The following is a 21,198-nucleotide window of genomic DNA, read 5'->3' on the forward strand; positions in this document are numbered from 1 at the left end:
TCCCCGGCCCTGGGCACACGTACTTCAAGATTTAACTAATTACAATTCTACTAGCTTATTATCTTTTTTACATATTTCTTGAGCCTATAGTGTCATTTTTACAACTAATACATCTCCAACACATGTATCATAAATATGTATTTTAACAGTCATTATTTAGCCTAGTTTAAAATGATTTGACATTGTAATCATAGAGAAGTCAAGTTACAATAAACAATTGGTGCCAACATTGCTTAGTACCTCTTATCAGCTGAGACGACCACGTCTGCCAACACTGTTCTCTTATCAGCTGTTTCAAAGCTGCGGTTGTTGACTCTTTTAAACCTCAATGTGACTTGGTTTTGTTTCTGTGATTTGTTTTACAGTTGTTATGCAATGCCAAGTACTAAAGTTGCAGTGGTAAGTACATTTTGAAATTATTTACAAATATGTACATTTATAGGTTATTTTATAGATAGTAAGTTTTGAGTTTGAATAATTATACTAACTAGAGGTCTTCCAGTGGTTGAAAACTCTACCAAAATATCTAATGTATAGACTTCTCTATTTTCACCCCAAGCTGTAAACAAAACATGTTATTGGAATTTCTTCCACTTGTTTTGATTTTCTGGTTATATTTCGTTGTTATTTCGTCACCAGCATAGCAACCCATAAGGCCCATATTTTTTTAAAAATTTTAAATTAATTTTTTGTGCTTATTTTTGGCCTATTTAAATTTATAAATGCATTCTGCACACTTACAAGAAAATATATTTTTAACAGTATGCGTAGATTTTCCCTACGATGCACATTAGTTGAGAAAAAAGTTTTTAAGGGAACATGCTTGTCTATTAATATATAGATGCCCAGTGCTGTGATAAATGTGTTATGTGTTAAAAATGTTAAATCAAATCAGAATATACTTTTGTTCAAAAAAGTACAGACAAAATTGCTTATTTAATCATATTCACATTAGTAAATAAATGTTAAACGAAGGTTTATGGCCTAAATAAATGTTTAACAATGGTTAAACAAAGGTTTGGCCTAGTAGCAGGTAGAATATATTTTACATTTAGTTTTTATACGAAAAATCTATTTAAAATACGAAGGGATGGCTAGTTGCCTCCTACGAAGTACCGGTAGTAATGACCAGCCTATGAAGTAGATAAAAATATTGATCCCAAAACATAAACAAACTCATGTTGGATGTAGGAACAGTATTGACACCTGAGCAGTAGGAAACCTTTTATATTTGACATTATAATTTGCCTACTACCTATTAATTACAGTACTCAATGGTAATGGTGGTAATACACTCGATGGTATTACTGTTCAATTGTTTACACATTTTATTAATAAGAGAGGTCGAAGACTCTTACCTTCCTGTTCTATCTGGATTTGTTTAAAAGATTATGTACTTTGAATATTAAATTGAATGCGCGTTTAAATGACTCCAAAAACTTATGAACTTTCGATTTGATATATATTTTACATTTTGAAGCTTATTTATGTTTATAGCTGTTATCGTTTGTGTTCAGTTCATTTAGATAATTCTTCCTACTAGCCTTCTTATTTAATATTAAAATCAACAGCTGACCATTGCAAATCTGAAATTCATAATATTGTAAAAATAAATATTCCTTTCTGTTCTTCTTGTAAATATGGTTTATAAAACCAATTCAATTTGAAGGCTAGTAGGAAAAATTATCTAAAAGAACTGAACATACTCCCGGCCTTGAAGTGTCTCACTGCAACAGTTAGTTTAGAACAAAACAGTTTGGCCAGTATGACCTTCGGCTGATTCCCCAATTATTTTCACCGTCTCACGGGCAAGTGCAATTGCACCCCCCCCCCCAAAACCTGATCTTCAACATCATAACCTTGCACTCATACACTAATTATTAACAATTTACCATCATAACCATTTTCTCTCGTTTCATCATGCAACATATATGTCTGGTCAACAAATTGGACACACAGTTCCCCGAGACTGTAGATTATTTTCTTTGATTTTGGTTATTTGCTCTACTTTTCTTCTATTCTAGTAATTTTTTCCTTTTTGAAGGAACTTATGGTTCACTTTAATTTTGGGGTAGAATATCACGCAATTCATTGAATTTAATTTTAGAACTTTCTAACAGAAAACAACAGTAACAACGTCAGGTTACAGGAAGCAACCAAGGTATTGGTTACAGCATTGTACAGAACCTGTGCAACCAATTCCCAGGAGTTGTGTATTTGACCTCAAGAGATGAGAAGAAAGGGACAGCTGCTGTGGAAAATCTTAGAAAGGTATTTGATTTATTTAAAGTTAAACTATACACCCTATCTTATCTGGCGAGCCCTGCATAGGTCCAATAACTATGTTGGTATAAAAGGGCTTCTTGTAAACGTGTTAGCACTGTAAGAATAAAATATGTGTTTGTATATCGTAAGAATAAAACGATGCACTAATCTTCTAAACTATCCTGCACTCAAGTCGCAATGAAAACTTCCAACCTGTTCGTCTTGGTGACATAAATATACCGAATGATTGTACCGTAGAAAGAAAAACGTTGTCCTTTGAAAACCCATAAAAAGGGTTATTTTCAACCATGGCAATTGCTATTACCGTATTTATAAATACACCCACATATTTTGCCATATAACTACCTAAAATTAATTTAATTACTAACAATCTCGCATTAAAGTTTACTAACTAAACACCAGGGTTATAACCAAACTAGACATGTACGGACTCGATTATATTTTATTATTGAAAGGATGGGGAAAAAAGTCTTGCCAAGAACCAGTTGTGAACGGATAAACTTATCAACCACCTAGAGTCGGACAATAGAGGGACTAGTATAAAATCCCTATTTTACATTAAAACTTCAAAAAAGCTCTAGGTTCAAGGGGTTTGTTAGTCATACCACAGACAAGGGAAACAAAGTATCTTTTGTTTCCTTAGTCAATGGTCATACTTTTGACTCATTGCACGACTTTGTTTTAATACAATACGGTACCGTATTCTAAATCTACTTTAATTTTATTCACCAATCTTCGTGAGCTCACACTATGTCGTTATTCAGCATGAAATATTTAATTAATTATCTATGCTTTAATAAATCGTATGGATAGGAAAGAAACGTGTTCCAAACTTGATGTCGTCTACGTGATTTTATTGTTTAGTGACGATAAAGTATGATTATAATGTGTCCTTTTAGACTACAGTAGTTGTTTCGTTGACAAATTTTGAGATCCACACACTTATTTTTTTTATAAAAAAGCAAACAGGTCTAGCCAAATCAATTAGTTTCAGCTGCATACAAGAAGTAAAGAAGAATCCTTATTTTATGTAGTTTTTAATTAAGGAGAAACAGGTTGTAGTCCTGGTTTCACTACAAACTACATAATACACTTTTAACACAGCACCTTTGTAGTACCCGGTACCCAAGATCAATTACACCCCTTTATGGATTTATTATACTTATGAGTCAGATAAAGGTGACACTAAGATATATTTGTGGACTAGAGCACAGAAAACGTACTACTATACCCAGAATGCCAACCGCATGGTAAAAAGCATTAAGCGGTTTGAGAGAGTTTTGCCTGTCAATCCGTAGGCAGCGCCACCAGCGTTGCTATGCTATGCGGTTGGCATTCTGGGTATAGTAGTACGTTTTCTGTGACTAGAGTAAACCTTGGTTCCATTTCTGTCACCAAATAATGCAGTGTCAAAGATATTTTAACCGCAGTAAAATGCATCTGTAATTTGTCTCAAAATTAAAAAATGAAATTTATTACAGTTGTCACTGAGTCCAGAATACCACCAGTTAGATGTTTTGGATGAAGAAAGTGTTTTAAGGTTTGCGAAATACCTAAAAGAAAAACATGGAGGGATTGATATTTTGGTGAATAATGCCGCCATGGCATATCAGGTAATATTTGATTTTGTAACAAGTAAAGCTATAAAACAGATAACCAACGGATGTACAGTACATGTGGGCAGAAAATGAGTATGAAATGTACTAAAACAATCATTCATTACTTACGGTTTAAAACTGTCATTTATAAAGCTTTCTTAATACAGGTTTACTGTTTCAAATCTGGTTCTACCAATCTGTGAATGCAATTTATGAATTTACATTATGTTCAAAGGCTTTGAGAAATTAATTCAGTATTAACTATGTTATTAGTAGACTAGGATTTTCTAAAGCATAAAATTGTGCATAATCTATAATATTAAAACGAAACAGGGTTTTTTTATTTCACGATTCTGAATCAACCACTTGACGGATTTTCATGATTTTTGTGTTAAAAGAAAGATAATTTTGAGAACTAGGGAATGTCGAAGCCATAATTTTAGCATAGATAAAACATACTCCCTTTTTTAGTTTAGGGTTTCAGTTTTTTGGAAATTAAGTTTTAATTTTTTAAAAGTCTAGCAGCCGACGCTAGCAATTTAAAGTAATTTCAATGCTGGTTTAACTAACAGCTGGTTTATAACTGTCATTGAAATGTTTATGTTACGAGTTGTTTGTTTACAAATAGTTGTTCGTGTTTGCCTACATACTATTTCACTTTAAAATTTAGGTAGTTTTCCCCTACCGTGAAGGATCTGCGTTATCAGGAAATGTGTTATTTTGAACTAAACATCTCAAACACTTGCGTTTAATCAAGTTTTGTCGTAAATGCAATCTGTGTAAGTATTTAGTTTATGCATTGCAAATTTCAACTCATATTTGGGAAATATTTTTTCAGCAGTTAATCGCTTAATTGTTTAAGGTATAGTGGTTTACGTGTTGATACTTCTTTTTCTGTATGTTTGAATGTGAGTATGTCGGCATACTAAAATTTGGGTTAGTAATGAAAGCGTCCATCGGTGTAGTAGGTCTCTATAAAACTGTCAAATAAACTGCAGGGTGCAACAGAAACCAAAGTCGACTCATACCATACCAACTATCCCCATAGTGCTGATGATTCAGAAACTTGGGCACTGACCAAAGAACCGAAAAACCTTAATGCTGGGTTAGATAATAAAGTGCAGAGAAAATATACAGACCCGTTCAAGATAACGGCCCGGAGGTTGAAATAAAAAAGAACATAGAGCTCAGAGAAATGTGTTAACACCAAAATATAGGGATGCTTGCCAGAAGTAGCTAAAGCTTGGATGGACAGGCTGTGCATAAACTTTTAAAAAGTATATTCCAAGGAGTACCACACGATAGACGGGAAATATCAAGTTATGAAATGCATCCTCAGACTGGGATCTAAATTTGGAAGAGGCAGGTGATAGAAGAGAATCCTCATAAAAGTTTCAGTGGTCACGGAGGTAAGATAAGGTACGGTAAGTACATAAGTAGTACAGTATGCAATTGGAGGTGGCATGTAACTACTCTTCTCAAAACCAGTGTGAATTGGTCGCCAATCTCACTTCAAGATTTTTCAAATCGACACAAATGCTGTTTTATGGTAAAATTATCGGATTTAAAATGCCTATCGCCATATTTTAGGTCTATATTCGAATGGAATAAATAGGTGTTCACGTTACATTTGTTTATAAGGTGATCTTCCCCATTAAAACTGCCAGAATTTGTGTCTATGCGTGTAAACTAGATGTTCTGAATTATTCCGTTTTAGTTGACAACTCGATTCCCGTACGTAGGACGGGCCACCAGCTCGTAAGATTTTAAAAATATTTAGACTACTGAGACCAATAAAAAAATGCATTGATTAAACATACCACCTCACAATGGGATTTCTACTTACCTCCATAGTGAAATATGCCATCTAATTGTTTTTAATCATAGTCATACATTTATTTCGTAGGTTGATTCTCCAGAGCCGTTTGGTGAGCAGGCCGAGACATGTCTGGCTACCAACTACTTCGGCCTGCTGCGGGTGTGTGATGCGATGTTTCCTCTGCTTCGTCCGCATGCTAGAGTGGTCAACATGTCCAGCTGTGAAGGACACATCTCCAAGATACCAGGAGAGAACATCCGCGACAAGCTGACCGACCATACACTAACTGTCGACAGACTGACTGCCCTAGTGAAAGAGTTCATCGAGTAAGAAATTCTTATGTCAAGTAAGCTCGCATTTTGTATGTTTGAAAGGAAAGGCTCCAAACCTTGGCCTTGTTTATGTAACGTTCACGTATTTTAGTATCATTAAAAATACAGAGAATCACCAGCAACCTGTGTTTGAACCTTCAGATTTTACGAAAAGCACTATAACTACTACTCAGACATTAGGTGTAGTTTTGGGCTCTCTGATTTTCTTTTTTTGAAACGCCTCCTATGAAAAAAACCGTAGGCCTAATTTTAGGTGGGTCATAAACACTTTCTGGATGAGGAACCATTACAGACCTTTGGTATATCACGGGAGTATCACACGAATATTTAGAAAACCTTAAGCTGCAACCCAACCTATAACAAAGAGAGAGGCACTCTTGCCTTTTTACCACCATAGAATCATCCTGTCTAGGTCGCAGTACAACAAAGAATCAGATAGGTCTAATCCTTTTGGTCAAACCCTTACCTTACCTTTCCCATCCCTACATCAATTAAATTACTTAAAGTTATTGACTGATGAGTTGGCTAATGAGTTGGCTGGTGAGTTGACTGATGAGTTAGCTGATGAGCTGGTTAAATGAGTTGGTTGATGAGTTGGCTAAATGAGTTGGCTAATGAGTTGGTTAAATGAGTTGGCTAATCAGTTGGCTGATGAGTTCGATGATGGGTTGACTGATGAGTTGGCTGATGAGTTGGCTGATGAGTTGGCTGAATGAGTTGACTGATGAGTTAGCTGATGAGCTGGTTAAATGAGTTGGTTGATGAGTTGGCTAAATGAGTTGGCTAATGAGTTGGTTAAATGAGTTGGCTAATGAGTTGGCTGATGAGTTCGATGATGGGTTGACTGATGAGTTGGCTGATGAGTTGGCTGATGAGTTGGCTGAATGAGTTGACTGATGAGTTAGCTGATGAGCTGGTTAAATGAGTTGGTTGATGAGTTCGATGATGGGTTGACTGATGAGTTGGCTGATGAGTTGGCTGATGAGTTCGATGATGGGTTGACTGATGAGTTGGCTGATGAGTTGGCTGATGAGTTGGCTGATGAGTTGGCTGATGAGTTGGCTGAATGAGTTGAACGACTGTGTTGTTGCGGTTCTTCCAGTAGCCCTTATAAAATGCAGTGGAAGTCTTTTATAACATGTCACTTCCAGATCAGCCAAGGCAGGGACCTACCATGAGACAGGGTGGGGTCGCAGCTCCTACAGGGTGTCAAAGAATGCTGTCAATGCTTTGACATTCATCCAACAGAGGGAGTTCGATAGAGACCATCGGCCTGACATTGTGGTCAATTCTGTCCACCCGGGTTTCTGTTCTACCAACATTACTCAGTACCGAGGCGTTCTCACCCCAGAGCAAGGTAGGTCATGACTTTTAATTAACATATAGGCCTATTTGGTGTTTTTATTGATTGAAAACACCACACGTATACGTATGCTAATAAAAATGTACCTCACCATAATCATTAGTCCCTTGTGAGATCTGAGAATGTTGAACTAGAATAGATAAATATCTTTAATGGATGCCTGTTAGTTTTTATCCCTACAACTAGCCCTGAAGCAAATAATTTTGCAAAAATGTTTGTGTTGCCATAGGATATTTATATTTTTCAAATCTAACTCAAACTTATTAGTATGATGAAATTCAATATTTCAATCATGATTTGTTGAACATGAGACCACAATAAAAGCCTAAGTATTGTCTCGGTTCATTGATTTCCAAAGACAGTTTATCCATAGTTATCGTTTTTTGTCACTAATGGACTATCTTGCTATCTGTTGAGTTTCATTCATATATAGGCTGCGTTTATTTTTCAGGTGCTGAGGCCCCTACTTATTTGGCTCTTTTGCCTCCTGATGTTAAAGAACCCAGAGGCCAGTTCGTGTGGAAAGACAAAACTGTTGTCAGTTGGGTGGAACCACTTAAAGAGAGGTTTTAAAGTGCTCTCGAGGTTAATATTGATAAACTAAAATGAATTATTAATTTGTAAACTAATATAATGTGAAAATTATTGTTTTAATAAATTAGTTTCTTTTCTTATAAAAATGTTTATTTTGTATTGTTGATAAACAAAAGTACCACTTTGATCGAAAAGTCACGGTCCCCTAAACAATAATTTATTGAAATTTATGAACTTAACTGTAATTTAACTAATACACTAACAGAGTGCTTTTAAATCAGTGGAGGACCCAGGGGATAAGGAAAGATTTCCCATCTTCTATGGCTCCTAAACCCTAAAAATAAGTATGCAAACCCTATATCCCATCCAAAAACCAATAATTACACATTACACAGATTCAAAACATTTTTTAGACTCCCGGTAACCCCTCCCCCCATTACACAAATTTACCCTCTTGATCCACCCTCGCCCAGAAGACGCCCATATTTATTTTTTATTTCAGTTTAAAATATTCATAGTAACAAATTTATTTGCAATACAATAATATAAACATATGCCTACATATTCAATAAGACCTCTTCTTTGTGGTCCTAAACTATTAGACCTACTAATAATCATAATCTCCTAAATATGTCCTAAATACTGATCATAATCTTTAATATTATGAAAAAAAAACATGTTTAATACTATTTAAAGACAATGTATTATTTTTCTGTGAAGTTCGTTGATAAAAAAGATAAATCAGTAAGTGTTTCTCAAATTAGTTTGTTTGCAATGGTTTTACGGAAGACAACGTTCTGCGAAAAGAAGGTTTTGCGATTCATAGTCAATGGTTTTGCTGAGGATACGTCTGTTGGACTACTGACAGGGTACTTTGAAAATTATCTGTCGGTAACGTAGATCGTAGTTCTCTCTGTCATCAATAGACTGCACTGCAAGCTTGACAACCAGCATAATGCCAAAGTTTGATAATAATAATTAAAAAAACAATTGAATTATTGGTTTCATTTTGTTCCTGTAAAAGTGTATTGATTTTTGTAAGCATGATGGAAAAGTATAAATTGAGTAAATGTTTGTTGTGTCCATATATAATTCTGTAAATACCCCCGCCGCAGCAAACCTGCAGACTAAGCGAATTTCCATTAGCCTGATAGGATTTACACTAAAATGCCTCCTTAAAAATATCATATTTTATTCCCTATTTAAATAGAATTAGATTAACGAGTACTTAGGTTTGCTGCAACAGGGAGGGTAAAAAGGTGGTTTTTTATGTTAATAGTTTAGTAAGAAATTAATGTTTTTTCCAAATTCGATCAAAATATGTTCATAAACAAGCAAACTACAACAGTTGACTTATTCTCCATAAGAACAACATGGGAATTTTAAATTTACAGTTTTTTTTTAAATTTTCTCCGTAACCATTAGGCGCACAATAACTCTTCAATTTATACTAAATTATTTGTTTTTTATGCTCTACAAAATGGTGTGAAAAGAAATTGTAAAATTTTGTGTTTTTAGGGCCAAAAATGGGAAACCTATTTTTACCCCATAAAAGCCCCCATAAACCCCGTTCCCATAGTCTGATAATGCTGGTTTGTGAACTCGTTCGAATAAATGTAGGTTTACACGTTTGTACCAAATTTCATCAAAATCGGATCATTTTTGCCCGAGTTATCGCGCTAACGCATATATATATATAGATTTAAGTATGACACCTTTCGAGCACCTAACGGCTCGCTACGCCACCTTTTCGGGACCTGCAAGTCCCCGAGTCAGGTCCTCAAAAGGTCTATTTTCAGTCACAAAAACGACATTTTGAGGACTCTGTATATCCTGTCACGACGATTTTTACTTTTTGAGGACTTATACTATTTGGCGTAACTGCTCGCCGTGCCACCTTTTCGGGACCTGGAAGTCCCCGAGCCAGGTCCTCAAAAGGTACATTTTAAGTTATGAAAACGTCATTTTGAGGACTCGTGTATCCTGTCACGGCACTTTTTACTTTTTGAGGACTTAAAAACTATTTTGCGAAAACACATTTCAAGGACCTGGAGAACTAATATACTACTGCTATTCTTAAGGAGTTATTTACTAGTAAGCTGATTGCAATTTAAATATACTTGTATATTATTTTTTTGTAATACCCCCGTGTGAAGAACACACTTTATGTGGCGTAATATTGTGGGTTATTTGTGACTAAATGAGATTTCAAAGTTATTTTATAAATTTTAAGTAACATTATAATAATTTATCTACCAATTAAGAATAAAAGTAATACACCCATTATAACTATTCCTATTATTACAAAAAAAGTTGTGTAAAACTCAGGCATCTACCCTATATTTATGTACTTTTTTATTTTGCTATTTTGTATAATAACAACCATGCCTTTCAGCTATATTTGATTATAAATTTATTATATTCTATTAAAAGTGTGTCTTGACGTTTTAGGCAATATTTGACCAATTTCTACATTTTGTACATTGTCCTGGTAGAGCTGCCGATTTAGGCCAACTTTCAAAGTTTTATTTATTCTAAAATATTAGTTTCTGTGTCGATCTATATGTGTTTGGACCTGCATACCGTTGCACAACTGTACCGTTTATGCCCCTCGTTAAAATATACGTAACACGTATTACAATGTATGCCTTCTACACTAAAATAAAACATTCTATACTATTTTAACATTCCATTCTATAATACCATTTAGTATACCGTTTCACGCCCTATAATCAAAAATAAGGAAAAATCTAAAGATTGTTCACGTAATTATAATGCGTTATAGCATTTCAAAATTTCAACGGATTTCGTTTTGACAAATACACAATACAAATCAACTTACAAAATCACTATTTATCGCCCAAAAAGGTGAGTTTTGGTGTTAAGCCATATGTTTGTGTACCCTAGCTATCTATTTCTTTGACTTTGAAAGTCAACTAGTATGCCGTTATTGACCTACTGTATAAAACATACAGTTGGTTGTGTTGCTAGCCTAGAATGGGACGGGTGGCGTCGTCCTGTAATCCAGCTACTAGGAGGTCACGAATTGTGGATATTTATAGGCATGCACTGTGGGTGTGATACTCCCTGGTGTGGATTAACGTCCGCACGAGTGAGTACTACGACTATCCGCAGTACTATCCTGATAATTAGACCAATTCGTATATACCAAGGAAAAAATGTGGTTCGGATTCCACTATAAACTGTAGGTCCCTTAGTTGCCGTTAGCTGTATGGGCTATTAATTAACAGCTGTGTCTAAGGAATGTCGGCCTCAGTCACTAACAAGACTACAAGATCGCACCACTCATCATACACTCATCTCCATTCATACTTGGCTTAAAATACCTACTATGTATGGTCGCCATTTCATCGAACAGTATCAACAGTAGTTAGCGTTTCGGACTTCGGTGTGGGAGGGACAGTTTCAATCCCCGGCACATCCACAAAACGATAATGGGTTTGGACAGCTTTCCCTCAAAAGTGTTTGACTTCATACTTCATTACAACAATGCCACTGTCGTAGATGCGAGCAAAAAAATGGGAAATTAAAAAAAAAATGTTCACGTAATTACAATGCGTGTTAGCTTTAAGGTAATTCTATGTAGCCACTGTATGGTATGTAATTCATCGTCTCTCAAAATCGTTAAAACACTTAACGCATTTGAACTGACGTAATTATTCATTTGGTAAGTAATACATTATACTCTCCAAATGTATTATATAAGCAATTTTCAATAGTATTCATGGAAATGTCCTTTTCCTTTATTCTGCCATTTCCTAATTTACTACTGTAGTGTAGATGATTTGTTACCAGCTTATGTTTACAATCGATTTGTTTACATTTTCATAACCATTGACGCGAGTATAGTTAAGAGTTTCAGTAATTTTTAAATAATAGCCATACAAATTATTCTCTATCTATACTCAGGTACTACCCGATATACTCCTTTATGTGGGTGTCACAAGTTAATTGGCTTCAATAGACATTACTTTGGTTGTTTGCTGTATTAACATCAATTAAATTATTTACCGGAGACAATGCAGAGTTAAAGGGCCTAATGTTATGCAGTTTGTTTTACCTTAACTGTAAATATTTGAATCCTTCAATGTAAGTTTTAATAAAGGTTTCTTTGGAGTAGTCCTATTCTCCTGAAACCACTAGACTTTTATGAAAACACAGATTTAATGTCCTTGACGTGCTAGTTTTATTTACCCTTAGAGGGGTTTCCTCTGCAATTATCACAAAGCAAGTATACGTTTCCTTATCGTTCGTGTTTTACAGCTGTCCATATTATGTAAAATATAAGCAAAGTGCATACAAATTGTAAAATCTACTCTTCACCATACGAGTAAAACATTGAGTTGACGCAATTGCACTCAAACGTCACCAACACAAAACACTCATTAACACTCGCTCTATATTTTATAGCAAAATACGATGATTAATTGCATTACTTAAAATCAATGCTAAAATTACTCGTTTACATAGTAATATCTTTGGATGGAAGTCATGTTGACAGTTGGTAAATTAAAAACAGCTGATTGAAAATTCTTTTTAATTATAATTTACTTCAAATAAGTATAATGTTTTAAAATATTTATTTCATAGATACTGTAAATTAAACTTTGCTAACAATAAATTGCTTCAGTACATAGGGATTTAGTTTTAGTGGGTGGCATTTAAGCAAGATAATCAATATTAAATCACGACTATTTCCCCCCATATCGTGAAATCTTCAGTGTAATCTTTGCTCAATAGTTGTTTGATTCCACTGAGTTGTGTCAACTGATGATAGTCTATTTGTACTGTATTTTGTTATTGTTAGTCTACTAAGGATGGCTTGTTATGGACACATGTTACAAGTCCTTTGTTTACCTGGGAACATTCCCTTGTTTTGAAAGAGGTTAAAAACTAAGCAAAACGCTGAATTTTTATTTCAGGATTAATTTTGCCAACAGTGTCATTCGTAGGCTTCTGATTGGCTGAGGGAACACCATACCGGAACGATATAAATGACCGTCATCGGCTTCGGTGGCTTTACACCTCCCTAACAAAAAAAAGGCATTGTGGATAGAGTGCTGGGCTGCTAAACGGGTGGGCCGGGTTCGAATCCTTCCGATAGCACTAACCTTTTGTCTAGAATTTGTTTCATTATCAGTAAGTTTATTGGTTAGATTAGGTTATGGCATTTGAATTTTATAATTAAAACATTATAAAATTGAATTTGAGCCATTTATAGTTTTATTTTATGAACAGAACTGTTTGTCCGATTAAACCTTCATTCGATTTTTCACTATCAGCAAGTCTGATTAGTTTGGTTAGGTTATGACAGTTTAATTTCATAATTAAACAAACGTTAAATTGAATTTGAGGCATTTATAATTGTATTTAATGAACAGAACAAATTTTTCGATTAGTAAACCTTCATTATAGTCAATTAGAAGTCTCCGAATGACACTGTTGGCCCAACTTAGGGTTTTCTTGATAATACCCTGTATTTTATGGTATTTTTGGATAGCAAATGAAAATCTGAGACTTTTTTATTCTTTAGTAAATTTTGATATACGTTTACGAGCTACAGAGAGATAAAGTTGGAATTTAGTCTCTCTTAATACCTGAAATACCCCCGCAGCAGCAATCCTGCAGACTAAGGGAATTTCCATTTACATGGATGGATTTCTAATAAAAATACATGGGGAGCAAATATCGTTTATGTATACAACGAGTGGGATTATAGATACATATATGCTGATGCTTGATGGCAAATCTGTGAGTGCATACCTTCAATTTGAGACCTCAATCATGACAATTGGTCGGGTAGAAGAGCCAAACGAACTCGGAAAAGAGAAACCAAATTGAACTCTCATAATAAATACATGGGGAGCAAATATCGTTTACGTATACACCGAGTGGTATTATAGATAAATATATGCCGATGCTTGATGGCAAGTCTGTGCGTGCATACCTTCAATTCGAGACCTCAATCATGAAAATCGGTGGGGTAGGAGATCCAAACGAACTCAGAAAAAAGCCAAATGTTTTAAATATATAAGATATTTATATTTTTGTAGTATCACAGATAGAAACCCATCAAATATAATGCTACATGTAAGGTTTTATTAAAGTAATTTAACGGATAGTTCAAAGAAAAACAATAATCCTTATAGCTTGTTTACATCAAAATATATAAGTAATTTAGTAAAACACTACACTTTCAAAATGGTGTTGGGGGAGGGGTTTTACGGGGAAGCAAGGGGGGAAATATTGGGGATTTTCAGAAAACACCCTTCCTATACACATACACTATCGCCATAAAAAAATCAGCTTTACATCTTTCATGTATTTAATGGCTATGATTTTTAACTTAAGTTACTGGGCTAATAGGTGTTGCTGTTGCTACGGAATTTGAATTTTATTCTGCGAAATTACGCCCCTGAATTTAGTGTTTTCCCCTCAATATGACAACACCGTTGGATAAATGCAGGGATGTAGTGGGCTCTGTGGATCGAAATTTCCCACCGTTTTGCGGCTGGAAGTCCTTACTTGTCAAAAGTCTCGTTGATTGACACATTTTCACTTAAAACGATGGAATAAATTTTATCTAACCGTTTGACTGGTTTTGCCGGTTATGTTAACATTATGTTTGTGTCAATATACCAGTTTATATTTTTTCCAGTATTTATGAATTGTTTTCAATACCGTACTATATTATGAAATTGTGTTATCGATACCACAGTACACAGTATTTGTTACGTTATAACAGTACAGATTTGTTTTATTTTAAAATCAAATTTTTACTGCAGGTAACTATTATTTAATAGAGGATTAGGAGGAAATCGCAATATAAAAGCAGCAGTTGATATTAATCGATCTATAAACGCCCGGGGTTTTAGCAGAGATATTAAGAGTTTTTAATTTATTTGGACGTTTTATATAATAATAATCATATTATAGTATTATTATAGTTATTTTATGTATTCTTTATTTTTATAAATACTATGTAGAAGGGTGTAAACCATAATCCTGTGTTTACAAGAACGGGACTCACCCAAGAAAACTTTATTAAAATTTTGAAAGGAGTCAAAACTTATACATTGAAAAAAGTAAAACTTAACAATTGAAGGAGTCAATTATTTACAGTTGTAGGGAAAAACACATAAAACATCAGTCCAGCCTGCATATTTACAACAACTTGGCAATGAAACACGGTAAAACGTCTTTTGTTTTGTTTTACTGTATGTTGAAGATGCCACGTTACGTTAATCGATTACTAATTCCGAATTCAAAAAGAAATTATTTACGAACGACTCTCGTGATTGACCGAGATATTATTATTAGGGCACGTTTTACTTTGGTGTTAACCAAGTACAACAATTTGTGTTTTATTAAACCTCGTAAAATCATTCACTTATATTCTTATTCGTGCGATATCTATCTATATAAATAAAATTAGAGTTTTGTCTGTACATAGTTTAGAATTATATATTTTTAGGTTATTTTTACGCTTTATACATTAAAAACCCCGAAACAAGTCTTATCTCTATTTCTGTCTGTCTGTCACGGCCAAAGAGACATTTTAAGCGGCCCTCTCCTGAAAAACGAGATTATCTTTCAAGATTCAAATCGTTTTAATCTATTCGCTGGATTGGTGAGAGTATATTTAGCCATTAAAATGTGGCCTCACTACTTTGTAAATAAAATTACGGACGTTCAAAACTCCAATTTTGCGCGATTTTTGTTAAATTTTCTCTCAAAGTTTATCACAATATCATCTATAAAATAACGAACAGCTACCTATAAAAAAAAAACGACTATAACGATCAAGATTATTTTTTTTAGCTGTCACTGATATGTTAGTATTAAATGTTGTTTACAAATGCCACAACCATTTCCGATCACGTTTTGAAAGCAAATCCTGTTAGCTGAATTTTTATTTCAGGATTAATTTTGCCAAATCGGGCATCCTGTTAATACTGTTCAATGAAATGACGACCATACAAAGTAGGTATTTTAAGCCAAGTATGAATGGAGATGAGTGTAGGATGAGTGGCGCGATCTTGTAGTCTTGTTAGTGACTATATAAGGCCGACATTCCTTAGACACAGCTGTTAATTAATAGCCCATACTATACAGCTAATGGCAGCTAAGGGACGAATATATACGAATTGGTCTATTTATCAGGATATTACAGATGCAGATTAATCTATGATTTTATATGAAAAAAAAAATTGTTTGTTGGGAAGACACGTTCTAACTTCAAAGGGAGGTGTATCCGTTACAGTGTAAGTTTGATTTTTCCTTCGTCACGTCGCGTCAATTCATATCGTATTTCTGTGCCAATGAATAACCCTCTAGCACAGTTTTGAGAAATTGGTTGTTGGGTTACTGTTAAAGTACTATGATTACAGTACTATGATAGCTCCGCTCAGTATTGCAAGCAGACAACTGCATTGCACACCTAGTACACATTAGTATACACGCAAAATCATGCAAGGGACCTTAAAAGAAATATTGGCAATGAATTTTTCATAATGGCAGAAAACAATTACAGTACAAAGCACTGTGGTGCATAATCAACACGGTAAATCAATCAAAACAGAAAAAGATCAAAATCTACACATTTCTTTCTACATCAATTATTTCTTACTTTACGAAATCGCCGAAACCACGCTCTCCTCGTGTAAGTATAGATATATAGTGGGAACAACATCTGCCCTAGGTTGAATTAGCATAATAGCGCAAGTTTAAATTAAAACAATTATATAACTGAAACTAGTCAAAATAATTGATTTGGTAACTGATGACGTTGTTTAGACCTATCAAGAAACTACGCTCCTTTACCACGTAAATAAACAACATAGTTAAACTAACATAGTTTGTACCTCTGTGATTTCGTCTAATCATATTCAGTGATTCATTCTTTACATAGTTCAAAATTCATAGTTTGTCTTTTTCGTAGGCCTGGCTTTAAAGCTTACGTCTGGTTTTACATAGGTTGTCGCTGGTTATACTGTACTTTCACATATTCGCGCCTTTTTTATAGCGTATAATCCCGTGCTTTTATCGAGTGCGTTGACCTTGACTAGTTATTCCAACTATTTTAATCAGTTTCTTGTTCTGTAACACACATCCTAATCCTGATGTATCCCTCACTTCATTTCCGCCTTGAACTGCATTATTTGACGAGTGTCTGGTTTAAATACATTAATCGATTTACAAGCTACATTATGAAATATTCATAATGTAGCTTGCAAATCGATTAATAGATAATCTACTAACTAATTTACTCCCTACAAATAATTAGGTAGATTATTTAATACAGTTATATCAATGACAAATGTATATGATACTTTTACTAATACAATGTTCTTAAATTTATTACACCTATTTGCAAATGTTTCAGCTACCTTGTCCACAGTAACATTTGCATTCGTGTAGTTTTTGACAGAAGACTCTAATACAAAACTAGATGTATGTCTCTTGGACTTGACATAATTTCAATTGCTTTTCTAACAGTTAATTCATTGGATTGTTATATAAGCTATTCCCTTATTTCAGAACTATTCAGGCCCAGGATTAATTGTGAGCGTAGATGTGAAATGATTGTAGGTCTTTTGCACTCAGAACACACAAAGTTGTAGTGATTCTTCATAATGTGTTAGTTCTTTAACGTAATCTTCAATGATTTCGTCATCTTGTTAGGCTCTTTATACAAGCTTGTGTTGTTCTGCTATTTCCTTCGGTTTCGGGAGTAGATGGTATTTTAGTAGGTATAGTTCATAGTATGTTTTAGAATTCGTCAAATTAGGTAATGTTAAATCACAACGTAATTTCTAGGTTTTAGGTGCTAGAAAATCCTAATTTCTTCGTTCCAAATTGGAGTTTCTTTATTCCAGGGGCGGCTCCAGGAATTTTTTTTTGGGTAGGCCTCACAAGGCATAAAATAGACCATCGAGTACTTCATAAATACTTAAACAAGCCACCATTTACGCCATCTTGGAGAAGTGCAGACGAAACTACCTGTATATTTTCGTGCTACCGAATGCAATGAAATGAAATGAAAACTTTATTTTTCCAGGCAAAGTTAGGGTCACATGTCCATTTCTTACACTTAACCTAACATTCACAATATAAAGCTAAACCTATAATAGTAAATACTAAAAAAACACGATTTGTTAATACTATTTATTCGCCATTAACACAACCTCAATAAGTCGGCAACCTCGGCCATGACACACCAGCAACAGACATCCACTCAACACATCACTTTTTTCAGTGACGCCACAAACTGATGATGACTTTTAATTATTGATCTTAGGTAGTTTGAGAGGTTATTGCAGAGCCGGCAAGAAGTCACAAAAAAATTTACTGCATATGGTTGATAATGTTTGTTAAAATTGAGATACGTTTTAGCAAATCTACTTAAAAATACCGTTACTTTGACACCCAAACGTAAAAATAGGCCCAACCGTTGTCGAGCAATAACTGTGAACAATAAACACCATACGTGATAATATTATCAGTCTAGCTCTGTCAGCTGGGCTGATAGAGCTCGTGAGTACTTTGCTCGCTGCACGCGTGCATGTGTCACCGTATCAAGACACAACGCAAGTGAGTCGTTTCACGTGGTTTTGAGGATTGCGTGGATTTAAGGATTACGTGGTCTTAGCTTGACACCGAGATACCGTGGTGTTAGCTCAACACTTCAAGGAACTAGGGTATTCTGTTCAAACTCTTGCTAAATGAGCAACCCTTCTTGGAATTTGAAGTGTTTGTTCAGTCAGCCAAACAGCGTTACTAAAGTGAAAGAAGTTTATTTAGGTAGTAATTTCGATGAAATATCATAAGACCGAAGGGCTTATAACTAGAATTGTTCATTTGGAAAATAAACAATTCTTATTCTTCTTCCTGGACTAAAGGCGGTGTTTACCGCTCAAGGACTCAGGGAAGACAAACAATTAATTATAAAACTAGAAGATAATAACATGCTATCTTAGGCAGCTACTGTGATGATCGCTAGGGCTGCCATCATACACGTTGAACTATTATTCACCATACCGTTCCTCACATACTAAAACATACTTTTTGACATAAAGATCAATAGGATTTAACAACCGATTTCCTAATAAAAACGGTATATTGTCAAAATTTTCACGCTCAACATAGTAGACCTTTAGGTACATTATTGATCATAGTTGTAATGTAATAAGCATTATAAATCAGCATTATTCGGTGTAGAGTTTGAGACCATTGTCTTTAAATTTCAAGACTAAAAAATTTTCGTTAATAAATAGTTTAGTTTGTCCGCATTTTTCCGTCTACAGGCTAAACGGTATATTTTCGAAAGTTTGAAAATGCCAAAATCGGATTCCCCACATACTAAAACATACATTTTGACATACGGATCAATAGGGTTTGGTCATCAATTCCATAATAAAAAGAATATAATGTCAAAATACTCGCGCTTAACATACTAATTTTTATTTACCTTATGGCAACATGATCGATCATATATGTAATAACCATTATGAATCAGCATTATTCTGTGTTGAGTTTGAGACCATTGTCTTTAAATTTCAAGACTAAAAAAATTTCGTTGATAAATAGTTTAATTTGTCCGCATTTTTCCGTCTACAGGCTAAACGGTACATTTTCGAAAGTTTGAAAATGCCAAAATCGGATTCCCCACATACTAAAACATACATTTTGACATACGGATCAATAGGGTTTGGTCATCAATTCCATAATAAAAAGAATATAATGTCAAAATACTCGCGCTTAACATACTAATTTTTATTGACCTTATGGCTACATGATCGATCATATATGTAATAACCATTATGAATCAGCATTATTCTGTGTTGAGTTTGAGACCATTGTCTTTAAATTTCAAGACTAAAAATTTTTCGTTGATAAATAGTTTAATTTGTCCGCATTTTTCCGTCTACAGGCTAAACGGTACATTTTCGAAAGTTTGAAAATGTCAAAATCGGATTCCCCACATACTAAAACATATATTTTGACATACGGATCAATAGGGTTTGGTCATCAATTCCATAATAAAAAGAATATAATGTCAAAATACTCGCGCTTAACATACTAATTTTTATTGACCTTATGGCTACATCATCGATCATAGATGTAATAACCATTATGAATCAGCATTATTTGGTTTAGGGTTTGAGACTATTAAATTTAAATTTCAACACAAAAAGGTTTTTAAAATAAATATTTCAGTTTGTCCGTCTTTTTCACTCTACAGCCTAAACGGTACATTTTCGAAAGTTTGAAAGTGTCAAAATCGGATTCCTTACATACTAAAACATACATTTTGACATACAGATCAATAGGGTTTGACATAATAACAAACTGTATATTGTCATAATAGTCGCGCTCAACATAATAATTTTTATTGACCTTATGGCTACATTTTCGATCATAGTCGTAATGACCATTATGAATCAGCATAATTTGGTTTAGGGCTTGAGACTATTAAATTTAAATTTCAACACAAGAAGGATTTTAAAATAAATATTCCAGTTTGTCCGTCTTTTTCACTCTACAGCCTAAACGGTACATTTTCGAAAGTTTGAAAGTGTCAAAATCGGATTCCTTACATACTAAAACATACATTTTGGCATACAGATCAATAGGGTTTGACATAATAACAAACTGTATATTGTCATAAAAGTCGCGCTCAACATAATAATTTTATTGACCTTATGGCTACATTATCGATCATAGTCGTAATGACCATTATGAATCAGCATAATTTGGTTTAGGGTTTGAGACTATTAAATTTAAATTTCAACACAAAAAGATTTTACGCCACACCACATTATTTTGACGAACTTCCCACGCAAGGATTTAGTCCAGAAAACAGCTGTTTCCCGCCAGCTTATTCAAATGGGGTTTCATTGCGTACTACTGTACTGTAATGAGTTTTGCCGGACACCAATCAGCTGATTATACTATATTTAGGTGGCAATGAATTATTGTTATAAAAAAACATAACCTCTCTTAGAGGTTATGAGTAGTGATTTTTAGTCCTTTAGTTGGTGGAAATATATAGGGATTTGTACAGATTTAGTAGTATGGCGTAAACTATCGTACGTAACTCGTCCAAAATGTGTGTACCGGACTCGTATGGTAATCCCGTACTCGACTTGGTCTCGCACGGGAACTACCACACTCGTCCGGTAAACACTTATTTTCAGGACTAGTAACGTAATATACTATTTCATCACTCTGTAACGAAAGTAA

The 21,198-nt window shown here is 34.3% G+C and overlaps 1 protein-coding gene across 1 annotated transcript; it reads left to right on the forward strand.

Annotated features, from left to right (window-relative positions):
- Positions 1 to 285: 285 nt before the first annotated feature.
- On the forward strand, positions 286 to 8,070 carry LOC128987669 (carbonyl reductase [NADPH] 3-like). Its single transcript, XM_054408644.1, has 6 exons — positions 286 to 399; positions 2,143 to 2,271; positions 3,768 to 3,899; positions 5,791 to 6,029; positions 7,187 to 7,392; positions 7,850 to 8,070. Exons 1-6 carry the CDS (start codon positions 376 to 378, stop codon positions 7,969 to 7,971), a joined length of 852 nt encoding a protein of 283 aa, XP_054264619.1. The 5' UTR covers positions 286 to 375; the 3' UTR covers positions 7,972 to 8,070.
- Positions 8,071 to 21,198: the final 13,128 nt, after the last annotated feature.

Source organism: Macrosteles quadrilineatus, unplaced genomic scaffold, assembly GCF_028750875.1.
Source record: "Macrosteles quadrilineatus isolate MER2022 unplaced genomic scaffold, UCM_ALF_1.0 Scaffold_2__2_contigs__length_208266976, whole genome shotgun sequence".
NCBI classification, from domain to species: Eukaryota; Metazoa; Arthropoda; class Insecta; order Hemiptera; family Cicadellidae; genus Macrosteles; species Macrosteles quadrilineatus.

Coding starts and splice junctions, on each gene's coding strand:
- LOC128987669 (XM_054408644.1), top strand. CDS start 376: ATGCCAAGTACTAAAGTTGCAGTG. Junction 400..2,142: donor CAAGTACTAAAGTTGCAGTG/GTAAGTACATTT, acceptor TAACAACGTCAG/GTTACAGGAAGCAACCAAGG. Junction 2,272..3,767: donor CTGTGGAAAATCTTAGAAAG/GTATTTGATTTA, acceptor AATTTATTACAG/TTGTCACTGAGTCCAGAATA.